We start from the raw sequence: 25139 nt of genomic DNA, 5'->3' as shown, positions 1-25139 counted from the left end.
TCTGTGAAATTATGAATTTTGTGATAATTTCATGATATCACTCATAGACATAATTTCTTTTTGAGGTTAGATATGAAAAACGTTGCGTTTCTGTGTCTTATCAGCGGTTTCTATATCCATACTCTTAATTTTCTCGTAAAACTTAAATTGATTTCTGAATTTTTTTTTTTAGAAACTTTAATCTATTTTTCTTCTACTTTTTAATATATTTCTATTTTAATTTACTTATTTAGTGGAAATCTTCTTGTGACATTGGTAACATCATGAGCAAACTACTATTTTTACGAAATATTCGTGGTTTAGATGAACCTACACTTAGACAGATAATTAATAGTAAAAATTTGCCGTGTGGCACTATTATGTTTAAGTCTAATGGAGCATGTGCCACGGTAGACTTCATGGATTCATCTACTGCTGAATATGCATTGACACTACTGAATGGTAAATATGCCTTAATTATTACTACTGATATATTATAATTGTTAATTTTAAGGTATGCAACTACAAGATTGTACACTCGTGGCAGAACCATACAATGGGCTTCATAGTCAAATGGTTAAAAAAGCAAGGTAAGCAATTAATTTTTGTTCGAGATTTTGTAATCATGACTTTTGATATTAACACATACAACTTATTCAGTTAAATAAGAATATTTTTGTGGCTAGAAACTATTAAAACGTATATAACTTACTATAGGTTTATCATTAAAAATTCATGTTTTTTTTGTTTGGTATTATTGTATTAATAAAAATAATTTGAAATGTTTTAAAATTTCTAGTTTTTTTGAAAAAAATTATGTAGAATATTTTTACTAAGTTTGACTGTTTGAAATTAATACATTACACTATTTTCTATTAAAAATTAGTGTTCCATAAATGATCTAATAACACTGAATATTCAATATTTTAAAAATATCCTTGGAATAGCTAAAATATTCAACCTGCTAATTTTTAAATACTTAAAATATTAATAGCTGATTTGTACTTAAATTATTTGTAGTAGAGACTATCTTAAATAATTTAAAAAATGCTATTAACTTAACATAAAATATTGAGGTATTTCATGTGAATCCACAAATTTCATTCTACTCAGATACTAGATTTTAAATATAAAAATCTTATTTTCAATTAACAGTATGATATTAGATGTTGCCAAAATAGTAAAGAAATATACATAGATAAGGGGTGGGGCTAGCAAGAAAGTAATGTAAGTAAATTGTCATCATTTTTTAGAAGAGTCATTTAAATATTTTAATCCCATATATACCAATAAATATGTATAAATATAAATGAAGTTTTTAAAAATGTAATACTACTGCTTTGTTATATAAATTTATTGTAATTATTGATAGAAAGAAATTGTTAAGTTTGTAGTATTTTTTTTCAGGTCAAATTCGTTTAAGCAAAAATTAACTTGCACCATTTTTGCTCTAATCTCCACATATATTGTGAGAAATTAAAAATTTCTTGGCTTTGAAAAACTTTTTTTATTTCAAAGTTTTTAATTTATTATCACAAAAAACTCATTTTGTGAGGAATACAAGTTTTCCCTAAAAAAAAGCTCTTCTTCTAATAAAATATTAAATCTATATCTTCATATCAGAACATTTATTTAAAAGGTTTATATTATATGAAATTATAATAATTATATTAAATTGCTGCTTTTCAATAGTTTTAATCTAATTTTAGATACTTTTTAGTTACATTATTTTTTTATCATCAACAGTTATGTACTAAAAAAAACTATTAGTTTTAATATATTAAAACTAATAAAAAAATACATTCATTTCTACCCCTTTAATAATAAAATAAAAATAGACGCTTTATTATAAGAAAATAAACTTGATGCTACTGCTACTCGAATCAATCTATAAAGTCAATATGAAAAAAAATATACTACTACTGTTCCCCTATACTCTTCAATTTTTTTTCTCGTCACTATTACATAAAGAAAAAAAATCGTTTGTAATTTTAATATATATTATATTATATTATACTTGTAGCTACCCAAAATTATCATTAAATGACTAACGGTATTAAACTAAAGAACAAACTTGTAGAAGTTCTAGTATTACGACATTTTTTTTAAGGAAAATCAATCTTTGCTGGGTCTTGCACCAAACTTTATAATTTCTCGTAAAAAATAAAAGTATCATGTTATTATTTTTATGTTGGAGCTAAAGTCTCCTTCAACACATTTGAAGTTACTAATAATAAATGTTGTTTTTTGGGTTGAAGAAGTGGAGAAAAGGCAATATGACAAAGAAGCTCTTTATCAGTTCTATTTTTAACACTTAAAATATGAACGTGGTACCTAAGCCCCCATAGATTATCTAAATATGTCAATATCGAAAATCTTTTATAATAACCTTATATTGTAGTTGGAGTATTAATTTCTTTAAATATCTTTATTCAGTTAAGATAATTTCAATTTCAGCCAATATCAATATAAGTAAAATGAAAATATTGTTTTATCTTATAACTTAATTATATTTGTAAAATATCGGCTTTTAGCTTTAAATGGTATAATTAAACTAATTTATTCGTTTCTACACGGATCAACTATATAGTTTTCACTATATAGTTGATAACCGTAACTGAAATATTTTTTTCGGTGTAAAATTTTATCGGGCTTTACGCCAAATTCCGTTGAAACATTTTATTTTGGCTTTTGTGTAATCGTATATGCTTACGATTTAATTTCAATTCATATGCCACTGTACAAAAATTACTGAGCATATCATGTATTTTTAGTATTAACACGAAATTCTTTTTCATAATAAAAGTTAAAATTTAAATTTCTAGCGTTACGTTGTAATTTCATGATGATAATTGAAATATAACCATAATTATTCAAATCCCTGCTTTATTATTTGTCTTTCAAACTAGAATATTGTGATTTAAAATAGTCACTTAAACTTTAAGTCTTCAATGCTTTAAAATGCATAATTACAAGTTCTTTAAATTTCTTGAAATGAAAATTATAATTACACATGTAATTATAATTATAAATATTATTATATTATAAATTATTTACAATGTAAAAAAAATTGTCTATAATATTGGAGATCAACGTATTTTTTAATAATTAAGATAAAATTTATACAAACATATAATTTATAGTTTTTATTTTAATTTTTAAAAATTTAATTGAACCGATATTTTTTTGACATAACTGCATATAATAACCTTATCAAGAAAAACTCATGTTATGATGGTTATTTTACTATTTGATTTATATTTTTTAGCGTGTAGAATTTGAAATTTACCACGTTTTATCGTTTTAAAAGAAAAATATTCTTATTTTTGTACGCTTATTACTTCTGCTTTTGTGCAATATGCATCAGCTGTGATAAATTATTCTAAATGAAGTAATGATTAACACACAGTTCTTATAAAAAAACTTCCCTTGTATATATGTGCGTACTATAGCTGTTAAGAACAATGTTTTTTGTATAGTTGCGATAATCTTTTTATGGAACGCATCATATTTCGTTTGGTTGTGTTGCCAAACATGACAATGGAATTCGGTTAGCTGGTGGCGGTGTTCATCAATCGGCAGGAGGGTATGTCGGATGCCGGGTTAGGTGCCACGCTAACATAGGGGGTGAGATTCTAGTTACCGTAGCGCGCGCGGAGGGGCTGGGCCGGACCGACCCCTTTGGTCGGTGCGCATTTAATCCCCCGATTTTCATGTGCCAAACGTGTACGCGATCCATCTGCCGTCTCGATGGGGTCGCCATCTTGTTTCTACACCCCAATGAAACGACTAGCCAGGACACTACTTTTGTATTGAATAGAGACGACGAAATGAACAGCAATACATATAGCAAAAGGATAAAGTGTGTAATAGTGTTTATTTTCATCTTTACAAATTAAGATTGCTTATGATAAAATTAACGAATTATGAATTTCAACTAAATTTTTTTACCAATTACATAATTAAACATATAATTTTATCTCCGCTACTTGTATATATACAAATTCCTATTCCTAAATCCTAAAATATTTAATAGTTTGTATTGATTTCTACTTTGTTAATAAAACATTAAGTTGTTTTTTGTTTTGTGATACGTTTATTCTTCTACTTCTATAATTAAATTCTAAAATAAACAAAAACATTAGTTGCAATTATAATCTACCTATTATCTGTATCTATTTTTGTTTATTTTTCTATACTTAGTGAACTATTATGAAGATTAAGAGAATCTTAAGATTTTTTTTAAATCATTTAGTAGAGTTTGTTTACTAAATATAATATTTAATTTTTAAATAAATACTCAAATATTTTTTCCATCACTAAGGTTAATCCTTGTGAATAATAACGTAACTATTAAAGAGATCATGATATTATGCACCCAAAAATAATATATAAATAAAAAACTTATTATTCATATTATGAATTTTAATATTTTTTATATGGTATGTAATTTTTAATATAAATAAATTAAATATTTATGTAAATTATTCAAATCATGTCAAAATTGATCGTATTGAAGCTTCATTTTTGTAATTCTGATGGGATAACATTAAATTATTTTCTTATAAACAAAATTTCTAAGCACTATAAACACATTTTTTATCTGCTTTTTAGTTATATTTGAGGTCACCTAATCATTTTACATAAGTTAATCTGCATTCAATTCTTTTTAATTTTCTTCAAATAAAAATAAAAACTGAATAGATATATCATTCTATAAAAGTTTAAATTATTTATATTATTCATTACGATCTAAAATTGTTTTATTTATTTTTATTAATTTTAAACAACTGTCAAGATTAGTCGATTTAAAAATTCTTATAACTTAGTTATTGTTTTGTTTCCATTAATTTTATTGATTGTTGTTAGTCTTATTGTGTTAGTTTATATTGATTTACTAATAACATTCGGCCTTTAATTTTCAAAGATGTTAAAATAGTTACAATAATAATTATACTATACTTTTTAAAACTGCCAAGTATTTTAATTATCTCGATAAAAGTAATAAAAGATAAAAGTAAATAATTTTACATAATTGAAATGTGCACAATTTCAACAAAAATTTTGGATTATATCTAATTTCTCCTTTTTGAAATTTTTATTATGGAGTGATCATTTGAGTTTTATTATCAATATTAGTGTTCTAAAAAAGTGGTGATAAACACAAAAAAAAAAAAAATCACATTATATTAAAAATAATACCTTCTCAGTTTTGCATCGAAACTAAAAATCTTAGTTGTACATATTTTATATATATTACACTGATTTTTTTATTGCATAATGATATATTTTAATATGTATTTATAATAATATAATGAAATGATCTTGCTCAATAAAATGGAGATTATTGAATGAAAGTTTCACTCTTAAATGTTTGGTTGTATGAATCGAATAATGAATTCGAAAGACATTGTCGTTGTTTGACTATAAAAAAATTAAAAATTAGACCCAATTGGATCCTATCCCAGCAATTATTCATACTTATCAGATGAACTGATGATAACTTAAAACTTGTACTGAATTTAAGAAACATTTAATTTGCTGCAATCATCCGCACATTGGATGCTTGCTCACACATTATCTTCTACATTGTTGTGCTGTCGCAGACAGAAGGGCATAAGATACAAAAAATAAGTGAAAAATGCTTACACAATTGTACACTGCATGTAATTTATACTATATATTAATCATTCTTATAAAAATATGTCGTGCCTGTGAAATTTTACCCTTAATATTATTATGTTATTTGTTTTGTAGTGAAGCACACACCTTGAAGGCGTATCAAAAATGAACTGAAAACAGGGTAGTTTCACCTTGCTTCCGTAATTTCTAGTAAAAATAGTATTTTTTTGTCTTATATGTTTTCTGTACAAAATGTAATAACGCTACTATTAGTGTATTGTTAAGGGTACTTCTAACTAGTACTATCTTTTTTACGATTTGTTTCTGTAGTCTATTAATTGACCACTATTTATTTATTAGTTTATTAATTGATTTCCGTCTTGTCAAGGTATACTATAGAATATCTGCCGAACCGAAATTCTTATAATAGCATGAAATACTGTAAAACAAAATTTTTACTTTTTAATAAATTTTATGCATTAAAAAAATTTTTCTTGACTTGCCATTTGCTAATAAAATAACGTAAAAAGTTACAAACGTACGCAAGCTTGCAATTGTAAATATACCTCTCTTCACATGTTGTGTGGTGTTCACTTAATTTTCGTTTAGCTTACACAGATATTTGGATAAATTAACCTTAAATTTCATTTTTTTTTTCTCTTTTTATATCATTATATCTTTTTATATCTCTTTTTATATATTTTGTTTAGCGTAGGATGTAAACTTTTTATGCTCTGTTGGTAATCTTTTTACTTTATTTGATTAGTTAAATAGTGAAATTATTGTTTTCTAATCAATGTACTAATCACTAAATAAAATAGTATTGTTTTAAATTGTCTGTGCTTACCACAAATTATTATAAACAGTTCTTATTTTTCCCAAAATAAATCATTTACACTTGGTTACTACTACATAGGTAGTCTGACTACCTATAACGTTTACTGTATTGTATTGAATTTCTTCCTTTAAATTCGATAGGGAAGAATTTCTAGTCAATACATTGTATACGACCCTTACCATAGTATTATTCAACATCGTTATTGACAAGCGGTTCCCAAAATTCACGTAGACTTAAAGGAGATATCCCTACAAAGTTATACCTGAAGAATGTTTTTTCAATATAGACATACAAAATATTTGTGTATTGGCCGATTATTTAAGCCATGGATTCTCATTTTTGCAACTAACGGAAGTTTTAAAAATTTATACTGTGTATTTTACTTCATTGGTAGATTTCTGCACCCGTGTAGGTACACAATTAAACAATTGTATTAATGAAAGTGTTGAAGTCAATATTTTTCCTAAATGGGAGAATCTTAAAAGAATTTTAGTAATTATAACCATTTACTAAATTCGAAATCATTGCGATTTGATTAAATAAAACATTGTGTAATCCTTTCAGTTTATTCAAAATACTATTAATTGTAAATGTATCGTATAATTTTTTTCTTTTCATACATTAAAATGTCATGCAGTATTTTTTCTATTAAGGGCGTGTTACCTACCTGATTGTTTGGGATTATTTGAATCTTTTTTCTATATATCAAGTATAAGTGATTATAATATAATTTTAAATGTTTTGCAAATTGTGTATTTAGTGTGTTCAGAAAGTATTTCTTAGAATTCTAATAATTAAATCAAATTTATCAAAAAATATTGCGTGAAAATAGAAGTTTGATAATGGACAATTAATTATTATTTTTTTCATATAATATACATTGGTTTATTCACTCGTGTTGTCATTGCAATCGTCTTCTTTTATCATACCCTAAATAGTGTATTTTCTCTTACGCGTGTACAAAAACAAGTTTTCCGATCCGGTCTCCCTCGTGCCTTTACGTGGGTGTATATAGTTGTGCACGAGCCTAATGTGTACCACACTTTGTGCGGGGAGTGTGCAAAAAACGATACGTGTCCTTGTCCTACTGTGGGCAGCTTAAAGATGTTTTTGGCTTGGGACAAGGGTGTTGGTCAATTGTTTTGGAACTAGTTTGGCTCCGGACACCCCCGCAATAAGTGTATCAACTGATTCAAGCACAAGACAACTATGAGGGTGGCGAGAGATTATCATGAAATCTCGTAAGGTGTCCTTTAATATGAATTGAATTGAAACGGGTTATTGCATTTTTTTTTTAGAGTAACACGAGCCATATCAATTAAGTTAACAATTGGAAGTTATATATGATGAACATATGTAATATGTAAAATATGATATGAATTTGCGATTTTTGTTGTACAAGTTGTAGAATTACATTGATGTTGTAAATTAGGAAATCATTTTCTGCATCATTAATAACTTGCAAAAAATTGTTTTATTTTTTATTCGCAAGCGGACACGTGGGTTTCAGAGGTATTAAAAATATTTCATTTATTTCAAAGAATTTTTTTTTCTTATTAATACACATTTTATTTATGTAAATTGTAGAATAAACATGTAGACTGTAATATTAAATTAAATACTTATGAAAATTAGAATGCTGTTAATTACTCGTCTTAAAATGATTTAGCTTTTTTACGCACATAAAAAGAGGTTTAACAAGAATTGAATTAAAATTATAGTTTCTGTTTTTATTTCAATTCAAACTATTAGAATTTTTTAAAATTTTGATTAAAAATTAAAATTACTGCTTGTGTCTATAGTTTGACAAACAAAAAGTTATTGCACATTCGCCATTTTGTTATAACGTACTGAATGTTCACAAGTACACTTTTTTTATTCTTTATGCGACATTGCATAGAAGAAATTAATAAAATAAAAGAAAAATCGCATGAATTACTTTATCTAAAAAAATGGCGGTACGGAACGGATTTCATTGCGCCGGTTGCATTATATTATTATGTACTGCGTTTTTTCATACTCAACCCCTTATTGATACGATTGTTGTGTATGTAATGTATAACGTACATATATTAAGTTCAAATCAGGATATTCGATGTTACTAGTATAAAATGTATGAATAGGGTCCATTTAACTTAGCCAGATTCAAACATATTCATGTTCGATGGGATTTAAAAATAAATTTTGTTTCTAAGCATTATTTGTTCTGACGATTTTTTCTATCGGTAATTGTTTTCATACAAACATACCATATAATGTGAACACATCATTTAATCGAAGATACTATTAGAGTAGTGAACATAAATACCCCAGAATAACATATGTAAAAAATAAATGCAACAATCATTTAGAATTATAAGTAAATCAACGCATTGAAAATATGAGACTTATTTACACTATAACGTCGCAATGAAAATGTCACAAAACATATTTTTATAAATGCTTGCTATCAAAACTTGAAGTTTTTTCGTTCAAAGGTCATCTAATGTACTTAGATATGATTGGACTAGTAATGTGTTGTATAATTAAGGTAATAAAGTATATAGATATCTCATTAATTTTAATCTATGTTTATAATTTAGAAAGACTAAAAATAAAAATATTTTTTGTGTTATAGAGATTGATATTTTATATTTTGTAGTAGTATATAGTATTATATACTTGTAATATATATTCAAATGTACTGTATATTTCACATATCAAAGATTTCATATATATATATTGTATGCATTTAATTTTATTATGGACAGTATGAGTTTATAAGATGATTTGCATAAAAATTCTAAAATCTGGATACATATCAGACAATTGAGCCTGTTTCAACTTTTAATTTATGTGATTAATTTAATATTTTATAATAAAATTAAAGTATTAATTGAACAATTTTAGCCTCTCGTTAATTTTTCAAAGTTTCAAAATTTTTTAATTTGTTTTGGATTACAAATGTACTTTTTTTTTATAACAATGACGTGTTTCGAAATTTTAACGAAGTACTTTTTAGTTGTATAAAAATATATTTTTTTTTGTGGTTGTTAGGTTTTAATAAGTTCCACTTGACTTAGTAAGTTAATTTTAAACATTTTCATTACTTATTTGAAATTTTTGTTTTCTATAAAACTTGATAATTGAATTTAACACTTTATTTTTCTAAAACTTTATGAATCAAATAGTTTCTTTTTATTAAATTAACAATGAAGTTCTTAAGAATATTTGATTTTTATGTTAAATCTAATATACGTTGATAAATCCTAAGAAATTTTCAAATTGAGAATGTTTTATTGTTTGACGATAAATGGGCGTTATTGATTGATTTTATCACGAAAAATATTAATGCCTTCCTGTTTTGCATTTTTGTATACAAATCTGCTAACATACGCTAAATAAATAGTAATTTTATTATTATCAATTAATTTTTTTTCAATATGGTCTGCTGTCATCATTTAATATACATTATCGTTATAATTATGTCATATATAAATCTATTAAATAAATTGTTTATTATTCTGAAGTTAATTACCGAAGAGCTTACCGAAATATGATGATCGTTGATGAACATATAACAATAACAAAGTATTGGATCTATTTTTGAGTTTATTTTTAAGACCAGTATATTTGTAATTCACTTATCTATTTCTCAATATATCTCTCCTGCTTGCAGATAAAATTTCTTTTTTCTAAAGGAACCGTTTGACAATCGGATTAATTTTCGTTTTAGAATCAGGCGTGTCCCTGGGGAGGCTATGGAGGCAATCATCGCACATAAAATGTGCGTACCTATTACTTTCATAACCTGGAAAAAAATGTCTATACTTAAATTTATATACATTATATCTTTTTTCACGTTTGTTCATTTGAACATAAACAAATGTGCTCTTTGCTAAACTGATTTTTTTAATAAAAAGAGTATAAGACTTTATTTTTTACTTAGCTATAATTTATTTTTATACTGCTTGTTCGTTAGTATGTTTTAAAAAGTTGAGCTAGTTGAAGTTCTTGTAATAACAAATGTTGAAAAGCGTTTTTTTGTCTAATACTATTATATTAAATTTTATTAATAACCCTACAAAGATAGGTAACACCAATTAATAGACAAAAATAAGGCTGAGTACATTATTTTGAGCATAGAGATAAGTCTTTGAAAACGGAAAACTCCAAGTACAAAACATAATTTGTGCCAATTATTTCTAAACTAGTTGATAAAAATATTTTAAATTCCCAATATTGTAAATTTGACCTGATCTGTTTAAAATTCTAACTTAAAAAGAGTATGGTCCTCTCCTTTAACTCGGACTGGTTCTATGTATCTCAATCAATTCTTCCGAATTTCATTTAATGTTATATGTATATTTTTTCAAATTATCTATTTTAATATGCAATAATAACACTAATGCATAAAATATGATAAGGTAATTTAAAACTTAACATAGAGAAGTGCTATCATTTATATATTTAAAAAATATTACAGTATGGACTTTGCTATTGCTTCATGCTTTATATGATATGTACACGAACATAATTTAAATATAGTCACATTACACATTGTATTTCTATTTGTTAGTAGCTGTTAACTTAATATTTTAATTTAACTTATGTATTCTTAGTGCCTGCGCACATTTACATTTTAAAATATGTGATTATATGCTATATTGTCTTCCATAACGAAATATTGCTTTAAATTATATTGAGTAGCAAACATTACTTTTACAGGTAATATAAGATTATCTTTATTTAATCCTGAACAATGCGAATAATTTATTAAATTCTTTATCGTTTTACTTTTCTTACCTATAGTAGTCTGCTATAATGCTATCATTTTCGACGTCCATGACCTATTTCAATCTCGAGTATTATTGTCAGTAGGTAAACCATACCATCGTTTTATGGCTTCTGACCTGATTATTGGAAGAGGTTTTTATATCCCCCACTTTTTAAATATTCAGGTAAATTTAAGCTAGTATGTCCTACGATTTCGCATGGATGTAACTTTGTATAGGTATTTCAATTTTTACCTGTCGACTTTAGATGACACTAGTTAATATTTGTTAATTCCACTTTTTGGATTAGATTTTATTCCCCAATTGAATAAATGTTTGAAACATTACAAACGGACCATTATGGACGAGTATGCAGCTGTTTCACTATGGCACTATTCTAAATCCCAATGAATTACTTCTTAATGTATTGAATTTGTAAAAAAATGTGCACATTTTAGTTACATTTTACATAATTCGCAGAGTGCGTTTTTTTTTCTATTGCTCCAATAATTTTTGACTTTCCCTGTTACCTTAATTTTGGAAATAAATGAAAATCACTATTAATATTTAAATATGAAAAATCCTCATATTTTACTTTAAATGGCACGTTGTTTAACAATTCAAATTCTTGTTTTTCGAAATTGTCTATTAAATTAACAAGATTTCTCCAATAATTACTCCATTATGGTCTTATATTTTCGATTATTAATGTTAGATATTATATTTAGTCGTGTATTGAGCTCAATCCCCTAAAAAATTAAGCTTAAACATTTTATATAGTATAAATATATATGTTACATTTGTTTCAATGTCTAATATTATTGTTTCTCAAATTATTTATCTACATGAATAACATATGATATTAAAGGGAAAAAAGTATATTATGTTCAACTTTTGGTAATTTATTTTCTAATTAACTTTCCAAGATAAAGTGTAGAATAAAATGAATATAATATTTATGTTGACTATATTATTATTTTTACATCAACTTACAAATGTTTGTTATTCGCTTTGCGCATTTACAAATGTTTAAAATGGAAAAATAGAAATTAAAATGTTATTAGTGCTCAAATGATGAATGTTTTGGCTCTAAAAAGTTAATTAATTTTAGCATATTTAGTGTAATTACTACACCATTCTATTACTATGCGGTACATACAATGAAGTCTACTACCGCTGTGGTTGGCCACACTGCTTTCCATGTACTTGGCCTTACGGACGAGTTATAAGAATTTATTTTGCGTTCTCCCTCTCTGTCTATCGCGGCCCGTCCGTCCGTATCGTTGTTTTGCGCCGTGCGCTCCGACCACCGAATCTGGCCGACATACACACACACTAACCATAAAATAACAATATTATCAACTTAAAACATAATAATTGATTAAAAATATTAAGTAGTTTTACTAGTAGTGAATTGTAGTGATTTAATTAATTTTTGTTCCGTCGTCAATAGTGTTTTATTCTTCACATTACCGGCCCGTTTTACTGTAACCGTATTTCGATTTTTATTTTTTACATTTTTGAAATTCTTATTTTTGTGACGTGTTCATGTGTGTTAATTTTTACTCTGCTTAACGTTACTGTCATCATTGGCATAACTACCATCAACACCGCAGTAGTAAATTCCTGTGAGTTTTTTTATTTAAATAGTTATCTAAATGTTGTTCTTGTTGGTTCTTTCTTTTCCCCGTCCTGTTCGCTGTATACCATTTGAAATATGTTCCTGTCGGATATTAGCTTTTCCTCAGTCGCGTGTTCGGTGTGTGTGTCTTTTACAATTAATTATCATTTCTCGTTTTATTTAAGTTAAATTTTTCACTTACCGACGTAAACGTGTCGACTGACAGTAATTCCAAACAAACGTCACCCACCGTTACAGTCCATGGGCCCCATAATTTTGTATTATATTATTTTTGTTATCAAATGTAGTAATAACAATAATATTATTATTGCATCTATTAATAATATGTAATAATGTAATTTCGTTTTCGACTATGAATCGGTTCCCCTCCTCGGTCACATTTCCCACACGTGGCTTACGCGCGCGAGCATTCCGATCGAACTCCACCCCTCTCGCCGCAGCGCAGGTGACGTCTACGGCGGTCGATGCCTTCTCCTCATGACTAATTGCACGCACGCACATTCTTTTATCGTGACTGTGTGTTCTGTTTTCAATAATATTTTAATAACAGTGTTATTGGTCCGTGCAGGAAGGGTTGGGAAATTATTCAAAGAGGTCATGTTTAGCGCCCCATAATCGACAAGCAGTAATCGTTGATGGGATCCTTAAAGAACAACGTGTTCATACGTTAGTGCAATCGAAAACGACGTAAAAGTTTAGGGAGAGGATAGACGTGAGGTCGTCGCTGACGGTGGGACATGTGGACGACCGGCGTCGTGGCGACAACCAACAAGTCTTGATTGTGGTGTCCACAGGCGTTGGCGACGGCAGTCACTATATCAGCGCTAGCCACGCTGCTTGGCATTCGCTTTCTTTATGGCTTAGCTAACACACGTCGTCCATGCGATCGAGTTTTCTATGCCCGAAGTAATAATAGTGTAGTATTTCTGTCGTGCCTGGCTCCCTATACAAATGCCGCATCTGTTCCTTCACTAGTGTTCTCCGCTGTCCGTCACTTTTGCGCCGGACGCACGCAACACCGACTCCGGAACTCTTGCCAGTTTAAAAATCTTACTTGGGTACTAAAATATCTGTTGTTCCGTTTTAATAGTGCTGCGAATCTTCCTTCACATATCGCTAACGCATTCATGACAATGACCCCAAACGACATGGATCAAAGTCAACAGGCCAACCAGGGAAATACACAGGATTACAACGGTTATGCATACAACCAGAATTCTCAATACCAACAAAGACAACCATCTCAAAGGTAACTAAGCGTTCATCTTTATAAGCGTAGTTCCTTTACCATTGTCGCCGTGTAAAAGATATATTATTCATAAAAGTTGCATACTTTTTACACGTCTCGTATGAAAAGGTTCAGTCATCGATAGTTATCACATCACACGCGGTCGCTCTGGCCAATGACAGTCGTTGTCGTCAAGCATAGGGGACCGTGATGGACAAATGAATACTCGAGATTTTTTTGCGAAAGGGTCTGTGTCGCACCCCACTAGGCGGTGCCGAGGCGATTTTTTTGCCATCGATAATTTATTATTTGTTTTACATAGTTATAACTCCACTATTTTAGTAGATCATCTAATATTATTGACTTTTGAAAATTTCATTTAAAAGAAATATATTCAAGTTTTGATTGGTGGTTCACCTTCACGGAGAATTAGTTCAGTAGTAGTTAATTCGAAGCTATGAATGATATCGTTTACAAGTTACTCCAAAGCATTGCGTCACTAGGTTTTTTGCCAATTTTTTATCCGACCATCTCACATTTTTACCGTCTTTCTTCTCGCTTTTTAACTGCCGCCGGCTAACGCTGAAAATAACATGTGTTAAATATACACATTATATTTTACAGCGTACAACACTGATGAGAGTACGCGTGTCTGATCTCAATTTAGAATTCTGGCTTTGTTAACCGAGTTTAAGGCTGCTCTCGTGTATGTTATGGTTTTTGATCATAGAAAACTTAATGGGTTCGTGTAAAATTGTCTTTTCATCACTATAGTTGAATTTAGACACACTTGTTATAATTTAAAGTGAAACGACAGCACGACTTCCTTCATTGATATATTCAAATGACTAAAGTTGTAAAGATTTTAATTCTTAAGCATTATAACCTGTTATTGGCCTTGTCAGCTGTGTCTGATGAATACTTTGGCAATGGTCATTGACCGGAAGTCGTTTTCGCAACGTAATTGACACCGCCGCCACGACGAATAGTAAACTTGCAATGTATCAGAATGCAACAAAAAGCAACAGTTGTTGCCCCTTATTCTCCATGGCGATGGGTTGTAGTATAGCAAGTAGTCTACCTGACAACATAAATGTAGTTTGCTACTTAATTGATGTGGGTAAAATGAATTATGCAGTGATGGTCGCCTTAGCAGCCTGAACAAAAGCTGCTAAGGCGACCACTGCGCTGTTTGCTGTTGGTTCCCGGATGGGTGACCGTACGGGAACTTTAACAGTAGCACATACATCGCACCATACTGGTTCCTCATCCATAATGAGGTTTCAGGTGGACATTCCGTGTAGAATTTCGTCAAATCGTTGAGCCGGAACCGAACAGTTGGGATAGAGACTACGCTGATAATGATGGCATATTTAAATTGGAATTTAGAGTTGTCGTGTAAATATTTTTCTATTGGAAGTCAAATTCATAGATTTTTTGTCATCAAACCCATGCCTAAAATTTATGTTTAAATGTTTTCAATCAATATTTGGTTTCAAAAGTTAATCAACAACTTATTAACTGTAATGTTTTGTTATTTTCATAATTAGTTTTCAATTTTTGAATGTTTTAAGATTTATTTTTATAACTATTTGAAGGCATCGCGAAAAAAAAACTATTGAGTAATTTATTAATTTTTATTTCTTCACCTACTATAAATTCATGATATGCAAGCTAAAATTTTACAGTGTTTTTAATAAAAAAAAATCAAGATCATGAGACTGTATAGAATTCAACTAATTAGTTCATTTATAGTTTACCAAGTGGAAATGAAGACAAAGCAGAGTTTAGTCGGAACTAAATGCTGAATTTTTAAATAATATAGCGAAAATAGATAAATGCAATACCGATCAACTTTATTATTCGATTAAAAACAAGATTATTAATTGAAGATAGTTCTATAGTTATTTTATATTGAAGTACAACTGTAATTTTTACTCTTCTTGAAACAGATCATGAATATCATTTTTTAAATTATAAGCAAAGAAAAAACGATCATTTAACTGTAGAAATATATCGGTGGTGTATAAATTGTATACGTCGTATCGGAGGTGTGTACATTTTGCATCATATGCTTTTTGTATGTATATTTCAAGGTTAGGTTTTTTCATTAATTTTTAAGTTATGAAAACTGTCTTGACAGTTACAGTGACTGTCAATTTTAATACAATTAGATAATTCTCTCTCAAGTTGTCAAATAAATAAGATTAACCAAAATCGTAATACATAGTTTTGTATAAAACTAGGCGCTAATCTCCTCAGACCATTTAATAATATATTTGTCTCCAAAATTGTCCACTTGTGTGCTGAGCAATTATTCAATATTTGTAGTATTTTTCTGCACGTTAACTACTTTAATCGTCGTGGAAGTCGATGATCATAGTATTATCAAAAATGTGACTTCAGTAGTTCATATAGTTGATGATGCGACGGATGACTGTATCTTTGGCAAATAATTCACCACCTAACCATCGTGTGTGTGAAATGTATTCTAATTTTGTATAAAATATAAATGTGTGCGTGCGTGTGTTTTAATCGATAATGAACGCAATGGCAGAGTGAGTACATAAATATTTAGTATAAGCATCTCGTATAACTTCCTGGAACACCTAAATCGCTCAACATGGCTTCTGTTCCATACATTATTGCTTACATTATATATCATACAATATGTTGATATTATAATGGTGTGCGTGTGCTAAAATAAAAATTAGCGGGTTGTGTGTGGGTGGAACAAAAAATATGCGAGTAACCCCTTTTTCTCTCGGATGTGATTTTCATTTGCATGTATCCCGTCACCGTATAGGAGCACGCTTTAATATATAATATCCATAATAGGGCACGCGCTTGAGTGGGGGTGGATGCTAGATGTTGATGGACCGCTACCGTACGGGAACAGTGTGACCAGCGGTCTGTAAATATCGCGTGCGCCGCCTACCGACTGCATTTGCGTACGTGCCCGGTAAATAGTGTGCGGGGGAGAGAAAAAATTGCGCGTGGGACGGCTGTCCATTTCTTCATCTTCCACAATTGCCGTACAGTGGGGTGTGTAATCGGGAATTGTTGTGCACGTTGCATAATACGTGCCCGTCCCGCGCACGGGCATTTCCGGAGGCGTCCCGTAGTTAAAATAATTGTTTTTCACGACGGTCAACTGCCCTTGAGTTACAATAGTTTTCAGTTCCATTACGGAAGTGATTTTTTTAAATGTAGATTATCTTTTATATTTACATTGAATGGCTGTGTGATAATCTATTAAAGATTTTTATGGAACCAGCTAATTTTATGTCTTCCTAGATGAATGATTGATTTGCATGTTGTTCGCCGAAGAATATTTTTATTGTATTTGTGTATTCGTAGTGTTTTGTTTGATATACTGTTATTAGTAGTGCTACACTACCAACGAAAATTGTTTTTTTAGACGATATTTCTTCATATTCTTATGTAGTCCCTTATTTATAAGCTGTAAAATAACCGAATTAAGTTTATTGTGAAGAAGCTAAAATTTTATAGGGTATTTATTTATATCAACAAAAATTTTAAAATAAACCTATAGAATTGTGCTTCATCGATTTATATCTATTAGTCATTGTCTAATCTATTTACCATATTCTTTGATCATTAAACTATTCTTCATATATTTTTCATTGAACACATTTTTCTATATGATATTATTATTAAAATTTATGTATCTATTAGTCTCGCATTGATTAAAAAAACATTGGTGACAATATTCTTTAGAAAGTGGCCTTATATATGAGGAATACTCGTTTGTTTTAAAATACATTCGTGTTGTCCATTATTTTATTATATTTAAAATTTGCAAACGGCGTAAAATGTCTTAAATGTTTGTTAACATTTAACTATGTTGTATCATCACTTTCACTCACGAAATTGTATTCATTGCTTAAGCTAAGTCGTTTATTGTTATTTATTGATTGTTTAATGGAGTGCTCAATAAAGGCCCTTCTAAATTGTTTTTAAAGGTGTTTCTAATATATAAAAAATCATAATTTAGTTCTAAAATTATAATCATTTAATACGCAAACATTTTTTTTAGTGCAATTGGTAATTTTTATATTTTTTTAACGGCAGTCTCATGGTTAAATTAAGAATTAATCCAAACATAAAAAAAAAATAATCGACACAAAAGCCGATTTGAACAATCGGCTTCTTCTGCGCCAAGATATTCTTTTAACTAGTAAATTTTCAAAATACAATTATTGTTCATTTTTTTCGGAATTGAATAGTTGTTTAAGCCGCCTATCATATTAGTTTTTTTTTATTTAATTTGTTAATAATAATTGAAACACCCCGTTTGTACAATTTTACAGACATAATAAATATCATATATTATATGACCTTGACCTTAGAGCGTTCAACCAAAAAAAGAATATTATCAGGAATTTCTCGTACAGTGGAATGAGATTGGAGTATTTTATTTAAATGATTATTATTATAATATTGGAACATTTTACGTAATAGAACCGGTAACTTAGTCGATTAAAATTAACATTAGGTAAAAAATTCATGAAAAAAGTCTAAAAGTTTCCTAAAAAATATAATTTATTTCTTCGTTATCCTCTTTATAATTTAGTTTAATATTACATAAAAAAACGTTCATGCAATTAATTTGTTAATTGTAGAATTTTCAATTAATTTATAACTTATTAATGTTCAGAAATTATATTTGACTTTTTGTCGTATACAAATATCATTGTTATGATTATAATTTATGTATTTACTGATGTTGACTATCAAAATAATTTTGTAATTTTACAATATATGTTCATATGTTCCTGTCAAAAAAAATGCATTTAACATAAACATTAAAGTATCATTAAATATTTTAGTCAATTTGTGGTCTATAATTTATTGAAATCTTTTGATCATTATGTTTTTAGCTTCAATGCAAAGCTGAAAAAAATTAATTTTACTGCGTTTATTTATTTATCTATTTTTTTTTTTTTGTGTCTGTAATCTATTGTTCTCAGCTCTCACTAAACCGATTTTATTGAACGATATATCAAAATATCACAAATCCGTGAAGATATTACACTCAAAAATTGAAAACATTTCCTCGTTATTTGTAAATGTGAAAAATTCCCCCAAAGCCGGTACGATTTTTAATATCGTAAATTTTGAATTCGGTAACTTTTTTTTTCTTAAAACTGCCATAACTTTTTGAAAAATGAATGAATTAAAACAATTTTTTTTTTACGTTTTTTCATATTTTTTGAAAATCAGTCACTTTACTTTTCACAGGAAAGAATTGAAAATATCAACTTTTGTATAAAAAGTTAATTTTCTAAACTTTATTTTTAAAAATATCCGTACTTTAATCATTGTTAATTAAGTTACATATTGTAAGTTAAACAAATAATATTATTTTTGTTAAAAGAATAACCGTTTATTACAATTTTCTACTTATTATTTATGCATATATTTTAGGTCAAACAGTATAGACATATATGTGGGTGGGAATAATCATCCCCTTTTAACCCAATCTTAAAAAAAAGTAATAAAAAGATTTAAGTGTTAATTATAAATATTTTCAGGGAGAAATTTTGTAGCATTTGATGTAAATCCAATTAGATAAATTAAAAGAAGGGAGTGCTTTTTTCACAAAAATATTCTATCAATGGCTTATGATTAATTATAATTTCAACTACAAAACTGATGTTATAATTCACTTAATAATGTTACAGAATAATCAAATTAAGAAAGTTAACTTTGTTTTTAATAAATCCATATTTTCAATCTTGATATACGTTTACTATAGAGGTAGGATAATATACAACTACTTTTAACTTTTTATAATTTATAAAATTCATCTTCAATTAATTATTAAATATCAATTTCATAATAAATTTAATTGTTATATTATGTATTAATTCGTGTATTGTACTTATAAATCATAAAACTTGTAATCAGGTTATAATTAATGAAATAGGAATTTATTTTTTATTGGAAAAATCCAACAATTCATTCTAAAAATTAAACACTATCTACAAATTTGCATCGAATCGTTTTTTATGATTGTGAATTTAACCACTGTCAGATATCATTCTTGTTCAATTATGCAGTATCCTATCACCACGCTGCAATCCTCTGTGCTGGTATTTTTTTTTGCATTAATATAATAATAACATTTGATAAGAATCATTTGCTTTTGTGTAATTTTTATTAGAAAATGGACTAAATACATTATTGTCACATGACAAAAAATTCATAGCTCACAACATTGGTACTCGGTTTAGAACTCTGTTCTGTGTTTGTACATATATTTACTATTCGAAACATCTTAACTTTTTTTCCTTTCATAAATAAAATTCTTAGAATATACCAAATAATTTCAGTTGATGCCATTCTTTGTTAGGAGCAACACGAAATAACAAATTTACCTTCCAAAAATGTGTACCTTTCTGTGATATTGCTTAGATAATATATCATATTAAATATTGTATATTTTGTCATGTCTAAATCTATATAAAAATGTTTTTTTAAGCGCCTTTTGAGTTTCAAGGTTGAACTCTATAAATCCCAATTAGTGGTTCGGACGCAATTTTTTTTGTCTTTCTTTTTGTATCTTCTTCATCATTCAGCAATAATACTCAACATTAATGCATATTTGGAGTTTNATATATCATATTAAATATTGTATATTTTGTCATGTCTAAATCTATATAAAAATGTTTTTTTAAGCGCCTTTTGAGTTTCAAGGTTGAACTCTGTAAATCCCAATTAGTGGTTCGGACGCAATTTTTTTTGTCTTTCTTTTTGTATCTTTTTCATCATTCAGCAATAATACTCAACATTAATGCATATTTGGAGTTTTAATTTCTGACAAACTACAAGTAAAATGAAATTTTAATCTAATGGAGTATTTGATTTTGCAATTAATTGATATCAAATTTATTATTGCTTAGAATATGCAATGTTTTTGTGTCGCTGCTTAAAATACTTGATTACCACCTATATACCATCAATGTATCCAAGGCTATAAGATCAATTTTTTTAATTTTTGTAGGTTCACTTGTAATTATTTAGTATCTAATAGTCTTTCACATTTTTTTCCATATGATCTAAATATTTTATTTATTAAATTAAATTAATTTATAACTAAAATTTAATAATAGTCAATAATTTGCGTCAATATCCTCAATTAGGCAAGTTTTCATAAGAAATAAATCGAACATCTTTGAATGTTTTTCCTATTAGGTGTTAAAATTTATAACTCTGAAATATTTTTTTTAATTAGACGGGAGATTGAGTTCAATCCGTATGGTTATTGAACTACTATAATGCAATTTTTAACTTAGTAATATACATCTCGTATTATATTTGATTTATTGATTTTTGAATACTGTTAAACACTGATAATATCAGTGGATATATTATATCCGGTGAATTTTTAAAGATGACATTACTTAGCGGTCACACTGTATATATCCTATAGCCAAGTAGAATACCTGGCGACACTGTTATTTTACTCCGCCCTTATGTATTTTTTTAGATTACAGTACAAATTGTCAATAGCTTACTTTAATCATATGATATCACATCATATGATTTAATACTTTTGGGACTATGCTGACTAGTACAAAGTAAAACGATTGATAGGAAGCATAAAAGAAGCTGTGGGAAATAAAATGTTAAGTGATATATCATCAAAGGGTTAATTAATAAAATTAATGAGTTTATCTCAAGTATGCCATAGAAATTTCAAAAATAATGTGTGAATTATGACCGGAGTTTAAAATTAATTATGTTTTTTTTATTATTGTATACCGAAAAGAAGGTTAATTAAATATGGTATTATTTCGTGATATAATTTAATTGTTTCATAAAAATATATATTGGATATTTAAAATTTTTTTAGTGCCAACAAGATAGTTATTAGCAACGTACCTAGTAGTGTTCGATTTGAACAGCTGGAACAGGTATTATTACAATTTGGTCAGGTGAAAGATATAGAAAAACTAAATCAACGTGATGGCCCAACCCAAGTTGTTCAAATTACATTTGAATCTGCTGAACAAGCTCATAAGTAAGTATACATAGTTTTGGGTGTTATTAATTGTTGATTAATAAAGTTTTACTAAAATGATAGTAATTTTATTATTTTATTTTCTTATAGAAAATAATATTTATGGTTAATGTTAATGTAACAATATTCATTTAAAGTAAATTGGTAGGGTTCTTAAGCTTTTTATTGTTGTTTACACAAATGTTAAACTATTTTGATTATTTTTAAAATTGAAGAACATGTATGTTATGAATATTAAATTTAAAATAAATTAAACTTCAAAATTATTCATTCTTAATTNAATATTAAATTTAAAATAAATTAAACTTCAAAATTATTCATTCTATAAAGTACAAGAGATTGGTAATATTTTTATTATTATTCGGATAATGAAATATTTTTATTGAATAAAGATTTGGAATTCTAATACTATGGTTATTACTTACTCATTCTTCTTTATAGTAAATTATTACTAAAGAAAAAATATGGTACAAATGTGTAATCATCAATTAAATAAGTTAATTATTTTGTTTTCAGTGCATTAGCTAATTTAACAGGTTTTGAGCTTGAAGGTTGTCAAATTAAGATAGAACCTGCTATGGAAAGAAGAGGACGTAGTGGAGTCAGACCACGCCATGTCCCATTTGGCACTGCTGGCAGTAGTTCTGGTGTTGGTAATAGACAAACTGAGTTTCCTTTGCGTATATTAGTACATAGTGATATGGTTGGTGCAATTATAGGCAGAGGTGGTTCAACTATTAGACAAATTACTCAACAAACAAGAGCAAGGTAATGATATTTAGAATAAAATACTTAAAAAATTTAAATTATATAAATTAGATTATACTGTATTTTAATTTTTCTATATTTATATTTGTCAGAGTTGATGTTCATAGAAAAGATAATGTTGGTTCTTTAGAAAAAGCTATCACTATTTATGGTAATCCAGAAAATTGCACTAATGCTTGCCGAAAAATATTAGAAGTTATGCAACAGGAAGCAAGCAATACGAATAAAGGGTAAGAGTGGATAATTTTAACATTTCAATAAGAATAGCATAACAATACAAGTCTTATATTAAATTGATATTGCATTTTTAATTAAAAATTATTTTTAAACATAGAGTTTCCTTTTTTAATTCATTATAAATTATTTTATATAAAAGCTATATTTTTTGTTTGTTCTATAAATAAATACAATTCCTATTTGATTTTTAATTTTTATACCTTTATTATTTTTTAACAGAGATGTTATACTTAAGATTTTGGCTCATAACAATTTGATTGGTAGAATAATCGGAAAAGAGGGTAATACGATCAAAAGAATTATGTCTGAGACTGAAACTAAAATTACTGTATCCAGGTAAATAATATTTATTCATGTATGCATCAAATGTGCAAACTATTTTATCTTTTTATATTATCTTTGAAGCATAAACGATATTAATAGCTTCAACTATGAAAGAATTATTACTGTCAAAGGCTCAATAGAAAATATGTCTAAAGCAGAAGCCCAAATTAGTGCTAAATTAAGACAAAGTTTTGAAAATGATCTCCAATCCATGGCGGTAAGTTTACATAATCCTAGTATATCTATACTAATTTTTTTTTTAATACATATTTCTTTCACATTAATAATTACATTTTAGCCACAAACTGTTATGTTCCCTGGTCTTCATCCAATGGCTATGATGTCTGCTTCTGGAATAACATATCCGGGACGAGGAGGTCCAACTAACTATCAACCATTTGCACCAGCACCATATCCTCAAATGTATCCATCTACCATTCCACCAATTAATCCTGCTTTAGCAGCAGATGTGCAGGTTTGTAACATTATTTAATGTTTTAATCACATTTTTTAACTATCTTAAATAATTTACTTTTTAGGAAACTGCATTCTTGTTTATTCCAAATAGTGCAGTTGGTGCTATTATAGGTACTAAGGGTTCAAATATTAGAAGTATGATAAGATTTAGTGGTGCATCAGTTAAAGTGGCATCAACAGATAATGAGAAGCCGGGTACTCCTGTTGATGCAAATAGTGCACAACAAGCAAGTCGAAAAGTTACAATTGTTGGATCAGCAGAAGCCCAATGGAAGGCTCAAGGAATGATTTTTGATAAGTTGAGGGATGAAGGTTTTGTTCCAGCTACTGAAGAAGTGCGATTAACAGTTGAAATTTTAGTGCCAAGCAGTCAAGTTGGTCGTATCATTGGTCGTGGAGGCTCTAATGTAAGAGAGTTACAAAGAGTAACTGGTTCCATTATCAAATTGCCGACTCAAGGGTCAACTGATGGCTCTGAAGATACTACTACTGTACATATTATTGGTCACTTCTTGGCCACACAGGTAATTATTATTATTCTCAATCTTAATCTAGTTATTTTATGTTTTTATATTTTTATTTCAAGTCGGCTCAAAGAAGAATTCGCTCTATGGTTGCATCTGGTGCAAATCCAGCACCGCGGCCTACACGCAACAGCAGACCCACAGAAACACCACAACAGTGAGTTATTGACATCGTCCATAGATCCTAGGCAAATAAATCTCCTCCACCGACATGATCATTTAAATATAAGTGATAAATCATTATTGTTGTCGGTTTATTAGCCATAAGGATTTATTGGCTGTCATAACTCCATATTTTTAAGAGCTACTATTGACTTATATGGTCAAGGAGGGGATGTGACTGATTGCGTGACCAAGAGTACAAATGATTGTCAGTTATGGTTAGGTATGACTTTTGTTCCTTTCCAAAAAACGACAATCAACTCTTTTTATACATGATTAAAGTTAGGGATATTTTTTTTTTTTAATAAATCAAGAGGGAGACATTTTGAAAAAAGTTTTTTTTCTTAAATTTATTTTTGATAAATTGTTAAAAGTTATTTAATTTTTAATTTATTATTTTTTTGTTAACTTTTTTTTATATTTAAAAAAGTATATATTATATATATATTTATATATTTATAAAAATTTTATAAAAAAAATTAATAATTATGTTAGGATGCAGCTTTTCGTTTCCCAGGGAGGGCTGCATAGAAA

At 28.0% G+C, this 25139-nt stretch overlaps 1 protein-coding gene and 1 long non-coding RNA gene across 5 annotated transcripts; one reads left to right on the top strand and one right to left on the bottom strand.

Moving 5' to 3' along the window:
* The first annotated feature begins 126 nt into the window (after nt 1–126).
* On the top strand, nt 127–24907 carry LOC126894687 (insulin-like growth factor 2 mRNA-binding protein 1). 4 transcript variants are annotated; one of them, XM_050665877.1, is made up of 11 exons: nt 127–441; nt 494–569; nt 13926–14084; nt 21946–22113; nt 22630–22881; nt 22974–23111; nt 23338–23454; nt 23542–23659; nt 23741–23917; nt 23982–24443; nt 24506–24907. In XM_050665877.1, the coding sequence occupies exons 1-11, from the start codon at nt 264–266 to the stop codon at nt 24602–24604; spliced, it is 1944 nt and encodes a 647-aa protein (XP_050521834.1). In that variant the 5' UTR covers nt 127–263; the 3' UTR covers nt 24605–24907. The 4 variants fall into 4 exon arrangements, with proteins under 4 accessions (XP_050521834.1, XP_050521833.1, XP_050521835.1 ...); XM_050665876.1 differs by having other exon boundaries at nt 129–441; nt 23524–23659; XM_050665878.1 differs by lacking the exon at nt 13926–14084 and having other exon boundaries at nt 129–441; nt 23524–23659.
* Nucleotides 9667–12444, bottom strand: LOC126894698 (uncharacterized). The gene is made up of 4 exons (XR_007701488.1): nt 12353–12444; nt 11225–11942; nt 9969–10229; nt 9667–9815 (listed from the first exon to the last, which is right to left on the bottom strand). It is a non-coding gene; the product is annotated as an uncharacterized LOC126894698 (long non-coding RNA).
* Nucleotides 24908–25139: the final 232 nt, after the last annotated feature.

This window comes from Daktulosphaira vitifoliae, unplaced genomic scaffold, assembly GCF_025091365.1.
Source record: "Daktulosphaira vitifoliae isolate Bord-2020 unplaced genomic scaffold, ASM2509136v1 Scaffold_1, whole genome shotgun sequence".
Classification (NCBI taxonomy): Eukaryota; Metazoa; Arthropoda; class Insecta; order Hemiptera; family Phylloxeridae; genus Daktulosphaira; species Daktulosphaira vitifoliae.
This window is presented reverse-complemented; position numbering and strand designations above follow the sequence as displayed.